At 36.5% G+C, this 12,076-nt stretch overlaps 1 protein-coding gene across 2 annotated transcripts in view; it reads left to right on the plus strand.

Moving 5' to 3' along the window:
• Positions 1 to 747: 747 nt before the first annotated feature.
• The window catches only part of GAD1 (glutamate decarboxylase 1), a 109,989-nt gene continuing 98,660 nt past the window's right edge, over positions 748 to 12,076 (plus strand). Inside the window, exons 1-2 of one of the 2 annotated variants that reach the window (XM_056534358.1) lie at positions 748 to 1,147; positions 2,032 to 2,190. In XM_056534358.1, the coding sequence (XP_056390333.1) occupies positions 2,121 to 2,190 (70 nt within the window). In that variant the 5' untranslated portion in view covers positions 748 to 1,147; positions 2,032 to 2,120. The remainder of the gene's footprint in view (positions 1,148 to 2,031; positions 2,191 to 12,076) is intronic. The other variant, XM_056534357.1, reaches the window with a different exon arrangement.

Here is a 12,076-nt window from a genome sequence, read left to right on the forward strand (position 1 = left end):
GCTAAAGATCATGAAAGAAACAGCAAAGAGAGTAAGGGAAGCCTCAAAAACAGTATTCACAAGCTGGGGTAAAGTTAAGCTCCAGGTTGGGGTGGCTTATACTTTTTAAGCATTTTGGCAAAAGGAGATAACTGCTGGGACTTATTGTCCTCATCAGGAAAAGGCTGGGTTGTTTGTTTTTCACACAGACGATATAAAATAATATTAATACCTATAATATTTTTCCAGGTTTCGTTTGTGATCCACAGTTCCAATAAGAACCTCAATGTATTTATCTATTTTTATTAGTGGTATTCTGACGCCCCCTTGTGTCCATTTAATGACACTGTCAGCTTGCATTGTACTGGTGACATCTGCAGACAGGTACAGCACGGGCCATTTGGTAATATGGAAGAAACCTGTTGAAAGAGAGAAACGATTCATATCTCCTTTGTTTCAACCAATTTGTCTAAATATCAAGCATCGGAAAATGACTACAAATATTATTAAAATGTTCTAATATTTGATATGAAAATGGGCTATGCCCATGGCTGCTATAGGGTTAATGGTGTTGAATGTGACTAACATCCTAAAATCTATTGAAGGGGATTCTGTGTAGAAGTGGATCCCCCCTCCCAATGACATCTCACATGGGGAAAACATTCATGGCTGGGTGCAGGGCTGCACATTTCACACAATACATGGTGTCACAATTTATTCTTCATCCTATCTAAACACCCCCACCCCCCACCCCCACCTCCAGAACACCTGCAGGCAACAAGGACCCTGCACACAAGTCACGTTAGCCATTTGGATGTTGAGTGTGGCCAACTAATAGCTCCCAGCAGCAGTGGCAGGGGCTAGTGATGCGGTGGATGCTCTCACACTGGACTAGGGGAGGTGTTGTACTGAGTCCTGTCTGTGCTCAGGCATTAACTGCTTGCCTGCCTTTAAAATAGAATAGCCAAGTACTTGTGGAGAAGAAGACAGGGGCATCCCCCAATTCCCACCTGCACCCTACTGACGTCCATTCATCCAGTCTTCTCTCTCTCTCTCTCTCTCTCTCTCTGGAGTTCTTCTAAGACATCTATATTTTGGGGGGTCAAGACTGCAACATTTAGGATCTGGATGAACTCCTAGCAGATACCTGCAAGTGGGCAATCATTAGGTGAGCATCTATTCCCTGTCTGTAGCTGCATTGTCCATCTTCATCTGGTTGCTGAATAATTGGAAGATATTGAGTCGTAGCTTTTGTTCTAAAGACATTGCAAGAAGAAAGCCAGGTAACCTGTTACACCGTGTGCTCCTCTGATTCCACCCAGGTACACAGCCTAATATAATGCGATGGGGACTTTTGCTATGGTAAAAGAAAGGCATCTGTCAGTAGACTAATGATAACGAATAGATGTTGTGATAGTAGGAGAACGAATATATTCATATAAAGATATCGTTCATACGTCACTGTCAAGAGAGGAAACGGTTAATGATTCCTCTTTTGCATAGATGATTGGGTGGTTCGTTAATGTGGCTAGGATTGTGTCTTAATTAGATTGTAATTAAATGTAACATTAATATATAACAGAATCATTCTGATGATTGACTATAAGCAGTTGGCATTGAGGGTATAACCCCCATCATTTCCCTTACAGCAGGGCAGGTCCTTTTCTTCATCATTTCACCATTTTTCCCTGTATCTGGGATGGACCTGACAAAAACCATTGAAGGAGCTCAGTGTGTATTGATATAATTCCTGTAGACTGCACGGTCTGCTGAGCCAGTCTATTCCTGGTAGGGCAGAGGTCCTAGGGACAGGCTTAACATATATTTGACTTTAGGCTAGCCTCCTGTCCCCAGCCCCAGCATAGCTCCAGTGCTCTTCTGTAGCCTTGAAGCTGGTGTTCTCCACTCCACATCATAGGAGAATGTCTCCAGCTTAGGTTGGATTTAGGTCATTGTCAACAGGAACAGAGATTTCCCAAGGTCATCCCAGTCCAGGTGGATTTCGTTCTAACCCATTTTACTCTAAAAAGTGCATTTCTTCTTCCTTTTGAGGTGGATCTTCACAGATTCCCTGGACAGCCAGAAAGGAGATATTGATATTAACTAAAGTCAACTAAACAAAGGACTTTGCCACTGGAGAAATGGCTTCTTCTTCTCCTCCTTCTTCCAGTGCCAACCAAGACACCAACCCAACCAACCTGCGACCTACAAGTAGGAGACCTATTTTTCTTTGGCTTTTATTTGTTGTGGGGTTAATTCTGAGCATTGATAAATGTAACTATGGAGATATTTCATATAATAGAGCAGAACTATATGGAAGAGGTAGAAGCCATCAGAAACAATTACATCTCATCAGGGATGATTAGAGAAAATGTCCTGTTATTTGCATTTCAATGAATTCCTCTTGTTGGTTCTTTTAGGCTTTCGGGGAGACTAACAATAAGCCTGCATTTGGTGATAATTGTAGCTTTTCTGGGGGAAATTGTTCTGCGTTTAAAGGATTATACTGGAGTTGAAGACGCTGGGAAGCGCTTGTTGCATTCAGTTCCACTAGGTCTGGTCAGTTTAGGCAAAGCCAACAAGCTAGAAAGAGGATGGATAGATAGATGATTGATAGATAGATAGATAGATAGATAGATAGATAGATAGATAGATAAATAGATAGATATGAGATAGATAGATAGATAGATAGATAGATAAATAGATAGATAGATAGATATGAGATAGATAGATATGAGATAGATATGAGATAGATAGATAGAAAAATAGATATGAGATAGATAGCTAGATAGATAGATAGATAGATATGAAATAGATAGATATGAGATAGATAGATAGATAGATAGATATGAAATAGATACATATGAGATAAATAGATAGATATGAGATAGATATGAGATAGATAGATAGATAGATAGATAGATATGAAATAGATATGAGATAGATAGATAGATAGATAGATAGATATGAGATAGATATGAGATAGATAGATATGAGATAGATAGATAAATATGAGATAGATAGATAGATAGATAGATACGAGATAGATAGATAGATAGATAGATATTACATAGATAGATATGAGATAGATCGATATGAGATAGATAGATTGATTGATTGATAGATAATAAACAGATAGAAATGAGATAGATCAGTGGTCTTCAACCTGCGGACCTCCAGATGTTGCAAAACTACATCTCCCAGCATGCCCGGACAACCGTTGGCTGTCCGGGCATGCTGGGAGTTGTAGTTTTGCAACATCTGGAGGTCCGCAGGTTGAAGACTCTGAGATAGATTTGAGATAGATAGATAGATATTACATAGATAGATAGATAGATAGATAGATAGATATTAGATAGATAGTTATGAGATAGATATGAGATAGATATGAGATAGGTAGATAGATATGAGATGGGTAGATAGATATGAGATAGATCGATATGAGATAGATAGATAAACAGATAGATATGAGATAGATAGATATGAGATAAATAGATAAACAGATAGATATGAGATAGATATGAGATAGGTAGATAGATATGAGATAGATCGATATGAGATAGATAGATAAACAGATAGATATGAGATAGATAGATATGAGATAAATAGATAGATATGAGATAGACAGATAGATAGATATTACATAGATACATGGATATGAGATAGATGATAGATAGATAGATAGATAGATAGATAGATAGATATTACATATATAGACACAGTATATAGTTAAGTGCAGAATGTGACATAACGATAAGAGACAAAGGAGAAGGACATAAAAGGCTGCCAGCCACTCCATAGCCTGACAGGGCTGCAGAAGCTGTGAGGCATGAACACAGGGTCATTATCCTGATTATCCTGGAGCCACAGAGGATGGAGGCAAAGTGCACAGAGAAATATCGTATCCCGAAAAACATGTATTCTTGTTATCTGAGGGTTTCAGACTGTTTAGAGTTTCTTAAATTATAAACATATAAATATTCTAAGACGTTTCTATGGGTTGTATTATATTGTTTTATCTTGTATTGTTTCTTTTGAATTTAAAAACCATAATAATAATAAACACAGTTTACTAAATAGATGTAACAGTGTATGGAGTGGGAGACTGTGTGCATGGGAGACTGTAGTGTGAGTGTATGTAATATATGTGTGCACCTATATACGTGTGTGTATATGCAATACCTGTGTGTATGTCTTTTGTGTATTGTGTATGTAATAGTTTGTTGTTATGTTTATGTGTGTTGGTGTTTGTATGTAAAGTGTTTATTTTTTATTTTTTACATTTTCATCTGTGTATTAGTTTGTATTTGAATGTATGTCTATATAGGTAATATCCGATTTGCTTAATATGTGTCCATTTGTATACATTATATGTGTGTATGCGTCTCTGTATGTAATATATAGGTAATATGTCTGTATGCATATAATATGTGCTTGCATATGTATGTGAAATATGTATGTAATGCATTTCTATATGGGTGTAATACAAAATGGTTTTTGTGTGTATGTATGCACATGTGTATGTATGTCATTTGAGTTTGAATATGAGTTGTGTGTATACAGTATAGGGCTATATGTGAGCAGCAGTATATATGTGTGTATATATGGAGCAGCAGTATCTATGTGTGTATACAGTATAGGGCTATATGTGAGTAGCAGTATATATGTGTGTATATATGGAGCAGCAGTATCTATGTGTGTATACAGTATAGGGCTATATGTGAGCAGCAGTATCTATGTGTGTATACACTATAGGGCTATATGTGAGCAGCAGTATATATATGTGTGTATACAGTATAGGGCTATATGGAGCAGCAGTATCTATGTGTGTATACAGTATAGGGCTATATGTGATCAGCAGTATATATGTGTGTATACAGTATAGGGCTATATGTGAGTAGCAGTATATATGTGTGTATATATGGAGCAGCAGTATCTATGTGTGTATACAGTATAGGGCTATATGTGAGTAGCAGTATATATGTGTGTATATATGGAGCAGCAGTATCTATGTGTGTATACAGTATAGGGCTATATGTGAGCAGCAGTATCTATGTGTGTATACACTATAGGGCTATATGTGAGCAGCAGTATATATATGTGTGTATACAGTATAGGGCTATATGGAGCAGCAGTATCTATGTGTGTATACAGTATAGGGCTATATGTGATCAGCAGTATATATGTGTGTATACAGTATAGGGCTATATGTGAGCAGCAGTATCTATGTGTGTATACACTATAGGGCTATATGTGAGCAGCAGTATATATGTGTGTATACAGTATAGGGCTATATGTGAGCAGCAGTATCTATGTGTGTATACAGTATAGGGCTATATGGAGCAGCAGTATATATGTGTGTATACAGTATAGGGCTATATGTGAGCAGCAGTATCTATGTGTGTATACAGTATAGGGCTATATGTGAGCAGCAGTATATATGTGTGTATACAGTATAGGGCTATATGTGAGCAGCAGTATATGTGTATATACATTATAGGGCTATATGTGATCAGCAGTATATGTGTGTATACAGTATAGGGCTATATGTGAGCAGCAGTATATGTGTGTATACAGTATAGGGCTATATGGATCAGCAGTATATATGTGTGTGTATACAGTATAGGGCTATATGTGAGCAGCAGTATATGTGTGTATACAGTATAGGGCTATATGGATGAGCAGTATATATGTGATCAGCAGTATATATGTGTGTGTATACAGTATAGGGCTATATGTGAGCAGCAGTATATGTGTGTATACAGTATAGGGCTATATGGAGCATCAGTATATGTGTGTGTATACAGTATAGGGCTATATGTGAGAAGCAATATATGTAAGTGTATACAGTATAGGGCTATATGTGAGCAGCAGTATATATATGTATACAGTATAGGGCTATATGTGAGCAGCAGTATATATGTGTATACAGTATAGGGCTATATGGAGCAGCAGTATATATGTGTATACAGTATAGGGCTATATGTGAGCAGCAGTATATGTGTGTGTATACAGTATAGGGCTATATGGAGCAGCAGTATATATGTGTGTATACAGTATAGGGCTATATGGAGCAGCAGTATATATGTGTGTATACAGTATAGGGCTATATGTGAGCAGCAGTATATATGTGTGTATACAGTATGGGGCTATATGTGAGCAGCAGTATATATGTGTATACAGTATAGGGCTATATGTGAGCAGCAGTATATATGTGTATACAGTATAGGGCTATATGTGAGCAGCAATATATGTGTGTGTGTGTATACAGTATAGGGCTATATGTGAGCAGCAGTATATGTGTATATACATTATAGGGCTATATGTGATCAGCAGTATATGTGTGTATACAGTATTGGGCTATATGTGAGCAGCAGTATATGTGTGTATACAGTATAGGGCTATATGTGAGCAGCAGTATATATGTGTATACAGTATAGGGCTATATGTGAGCAGCAGTATATGTGTGTGTGTATACAGTATAGGGCTATATGTGAGCAGCAGTATATGTGTATATACATTATAGGGCTATATGTGATCAGCAGTATATGTGTGTATACAGTATTGGGCTATATGTGATCAGCAGTATATGTGTGTATACAGTATTGGGCTATATGGAGTAGCAGTATATATGTGTGTGTATACAGTCTAGGGCTATATGGAGTAGCAGTATATATGTGTGTGTGTGTGTGTGTGTGTGTATACAGTATAGGGCTATATGTGAGCAGCAGTATATGTGTGTATACAGTATAGGGCTATATGTGAGCAGCAGTATATATGTGTGTATACAGTATAGGGCTATATGGAGCAGCAGTATCTATGTGTGTATACAGTATAGGGCTATATGTGATCAGCAGTATATATGTGTGTAAACAGTATTGGGCTATATGTGAGCAGCAGTATATGTGTGTATACAGTATAGGGCTATATGTGTGCAGCAGTATATATGTGTGTGTATACAGTATAGGGCTATATGGAGCAGCAGTATATGTGTGTATACAGTATAGGGCTATATGTGAGCAGCAGTATATATGTGTGTATACAGTATAGGGCTATATGGAGCAGCAGTATATATGTGTATATACATTATAGGGCTATACGTGAGCAGCAGTATATATGTGTGTATACAGTATAGGGCTATATGTGAGCAGCAGTATATATGTGTGTGTATACAGTATAGGGCTATATGGAGCAGCAGTATATGTGTGTATACAGTATAGGGCTATATGGAGCAGCAGTATATATGTGTGTATACAGTATAGGGCTATATGGAGCAGCAGTATATATGTGTATATACATTATAGGGCTATACGTGAGCAGCAGTATATATGTGTGTATACAGTATAGGGCTATATGTGAGCAGCAGTATATACAGCAGTATATATGTGTATATACATTATAGGGCTATATGTGAGCAGCAGTATATATGTGTGTATACAGTATAGGGCTATATGTGAGCAGAAGTATATACAGCAGTATATATGTGTGTGTATGCAGTATAGGGCTATATGGAGCAGCAGTATATATGTGTATACAGTATAGGGCTATATGTGAGAAGCAGTATATGTGTGTGTGTATACAGTATAGGGCTATATGTGAGCAGCAGTATATGTGTATATACATTATAGGGCTATATGTGATCAGCAGTATATGTGTGTATACAGTATAGGGCTATATGTGAGCAGCAGTATATATGTGTGTATACAGTATAGGGCTATATGTGTGCAGCAGTATATATGTGTGTGTATACAGTATAGGGCTATATGTGATCAGCAGTATATATGTGTGTAAACAGTATTGGGCTATATGTGAGCAGCAGTATATATGTGTGTATACAGTATAGGGCTATATGTGAGCAGCAGTATATGTGTGTATACAGTATAGGGCTATATGAAGCAGCACTATATGTGTGTATACAGTATAGGGCTATATGTGAGCAGCAGTATATGTGTGTATACAGTATAGGGCTATATGGAGCAGCAGTATATCTGTGTATACAGTATAGGGCTATATGTGATCAGCAGTATATATATGTGTATACAGTATAGGGCTATACGTGAGCAGCAGTATATATGTGTGTATACAGTATAGGGCTATATGTGAGCAGCAGTATATACAGCAGTATATATGTGTATATACATTATAGGGCTATATGTGAGCAGCAGTATATATGTGTGTATATAGTATAGGGCTATATGTGAGCAGAAGTATATACAGCAGTATATGTGTGTGTGTATGCAGTATAGGGCTATATGGAGCAGCAGTATATATGTGTGTATACAGTATAGGGCTATATGGAGCAGCAGTATATATATGTGTGTATACAGTATAGGGCTATATGTGAGCAGCAGTATATGTGTGTATACAGTATAGGGCTATATGTGAGCAGCAGTATATATGTGTGTATACAGTATAGGGCTATATGTGAGCAGCAGTATATATGTGTGTATACAGTATAGGGCTATATGTGAGCAGCAGTATATGTGTGTATACAGTATAGGGCTATATGTGAGCAGCAGTATATATATGTGTATACAGTATAGGGCTATATGTGAGCAGCAGTATATATGTGTATACAGTATAGGGCTATATGGAGCAGCAGTATATATCTATATATGTGTGCGTGTGTGTGTGTGTGTATACAGTATAGGGCTTTATGTGAGCAGGAGTATATATGTGTGTATACAGTATAGGGCTATATGTGAGCAGCAGTATATATGTGTGTATACAGTATAGGGCGATATGTGAGCAGCAGTATATATGTCTGTATACAGTATAGGGCTATATGAAGCAGCAGTATATATGTGTGTATACAGTATAGGGCTATATGGAGCAGCAGTATATATATGTGTGTATACAGTATAGGGCTATATGGAGCAGCAGTATATATGTGTGTGTATACAGTATAGGGCTATATGTGAGCAGCAGTATATATGTGTGTATACAGTATAGGGCTATATGGAGCAGCAGTATATATATGTGTGTATACAGTATAGGGCTATATGTGAGCAGCAGTATATGTGTGTATACAGTATAGGGCTATATGGAGCAGCAGTATATATGTAAGTGTATACAGTATAGGGCTATATGTGAGCAGCAGTATATGTGTGTATACAGTCTATGGCTATATGGAGTAGCAGTATATATGTGTGTATACAGTATAGGGCTATATGGAGTAGCAGTATATATGTGTGTGTATACAGTCTAGGGCTATATGGAGTAGCAGTATATATATGTGTGTGTGTGTGTGTGTGTGTGTGTGTATACAGTATAGGGCTATATGTGATCAGCAGTATATATATGTGTGTATACAGTATAGGGCTATATGTGAGCAGCAGTATATGTGTGTATACAGTATAGGGCTATATGTGAGCAGGAGTATATATGTGTGTATACAGTATAGGGCTATATGTGAGCAGCAGTATATGTGTGTATACAGTATAGGGCTATATGTGAGCAGAAGTATATATATATGTGTATACAGTATAGGGCTATATGGAGCAGGAGTATATATGTGTGTATACAGTATAGGGCTATATGTGAGCAGCAGTATATGTGTGTATACAGTATAGGGCTATATGTGAGCAGCAGTATATATGTGTGTATACAGTATAGGGCTATATGTGAGCAGCAGTATATATGTGTGTATACAGTATAGGGCTATATGTGAGCAGCAGTATATATGTGTGTATACAGTATAGGGCTATATGGATGAGCAGTATATATGTGATCAGCAGTATATATGTGTGTATACAGTATAGGGCTATATGTGAGCAGCAGTTTATATGTGTGTATACAGTATAGGGCTATATGTGAGCAGCAGTTTATATGTGTGTATACAGTATAGGGCTATATGGATGAGCAGTATATATGTGATCAGCAGTATCTATGTGTGTATACAGTATAGGGCTATATGTGAGCAGCAGTATATATGTGTGTATACAGTGTAGGGCGATATGGAGCAGCAGTATATGTGTGTATACAGTATAGGGCTATATGTGAGCAGCAGTATATATGTGTGTATACAGTATAGGGCTATATGGATGAGCAGTATATATGTGATCAGCAGTATATATGTGTGTATACAGTATAGGGCTATATGTGAGCAGCAGTTTATATGTGTGTATACAGTATAGGGCTATATGGATGAGCAGTATATATGTGATCAGCAGTATATATGTGTGTATACAGTATAGGGCTATATGCGATCAGCAGTATATATGTGTGTATACAGTATAGGGCTATATGTGAGCAGCAGTATATATGTGTGTATACAGTATAGGGCTATATGTGAGCAGCAGTATATATATATGTGTATACAGTATAGGGCTATATGTGAGCAGCAGTATATATATATATATGTGTATACAGTATAGGGCTGGTAGGACTTGCTACAGACACGCTCTCTTTCTCTCTGGATCGGGTCATATATTTCTCCCTGATTCCTCATTCCATTTACTGCTCATGTGATGCTTAAATCGCTTTCCCTAAACCAAACCCCTTTCTCCCTCCCTTGGCACATTGCTCCATACACGTCCCTATACACCTGCATGTCCACAGCCCCAGAGCCCAACAAAAAGAACATTTCTATCATTCATTGAAATTCATTCTTTAATACGATTTTATCTTGTATTGTTTTCCATTCCACATCGGGATTTTATTACGTCCAGAGGATTTAGCTGGGTCACTTCTTATTTGTAGAACATTTATTTGTAGATAACAATTTACTCTGCTAATTATAGACGCCTGAATCATTTATAAGACATTACAACATGACATTATTGGAGTGCTTCTACACAGATGACATAAAACATCTATCAATCTATTTCATATGTATCATACATTCTCAATATCTATCGTCTATCCATCCATTCATGTATCCCATATTTGTCTATATGCTATCTATAATTACCTATAAAATTATATATCTGTCTGTCTCAAATCTGTTCATCCATATCTATCAAATCAATATAAATATATATATATATATATATATATATATATATAGATAGATATAGATATATGCTAATATCTGTCTATTTATCTATCATATCTATAATCCATTATCAAAATCTATAAAAAAAAGAATATATGTATTTAATAAAAATACTGTTGGAAGGATAAAAATATATGTATGTATCTAATATCTACCTATAATTTATCTATCTATTCTATATCTGTCTATATATGATTTATCAAACCAATAAAATATCTATCTATCTATCTATCTCATATCTATCTATCTCAGTGGTCCCCAAACTGTGGCCCTCCAGATGTTGCAAAACTACAATTCCCAGCATGCCTGGACAGCCTACGGCTGTCCAGGCATGCTGGGAATTGTAGTTTTGCAACATCTGGAGGGCCACAGTTTGGGGACCACTGATCTATCTCATATCTATCTATCTATATGTCTCATATCCATGTAGCCATATCATATCTATCATAATTATCTATCAAATATATATATATATTCTAATGGATATCTGTCTGTCTGTCTGTCTATCGATCTCAAACATTACATTAAATAGTTAACACCACCAAATAACAATCGTGTACAAGGTCTGTGCTCAATCTTTATGGTAACCAATCCCCACTAGCGATAAGACATCTAACGCATGTTGTGTCATTCTCAGGCAGTGCGATTTCCATGCGCTTTCTTTACGTTTTCTCCTCCATCTTTTGAGATCATAAATAATGTGATAGAACCAGCTTGTGACTTACAGCTGTGAGAGTGTGCTATTCCGGCTGCTGTCACTATGGCTTTATGGTCAATAACGAAATATGTGGAATAGATTTATATATTAGCTTTGGAACAAAACAATGTAGGTACAGATTTGACTTCTATTTTTCTACACACACTGAATCCCTATACATATATTTATTTATTTATATATATACACACTGTATCCCTATACATATATTTATTTATTTATATATACACACACTGTATCCCTATACATATATTTATTTATTTATATATATACACACTGTATCCCTATACATATATTTATTTATTTATATATATATACACACTGTATCCCTATACATATATTTATTTATTTATATATATACACACTGTATCCCTATACATATATTT

The sequence above is a fragment of the Hyla sarda genome, chromosome 8 (genome assembly GCF_029499605.1).
Source record: "Hyla sarda isolate aHylSar1 chromosome 8, aHylSar1.hap1, whole genome shotgun sequence".
Classification (NCBI taxonomy): Eukaryota; Metazoa; Chordata; class Amphibia; order Anura; family Hylidae; genus Hyla; species Hyla sarda.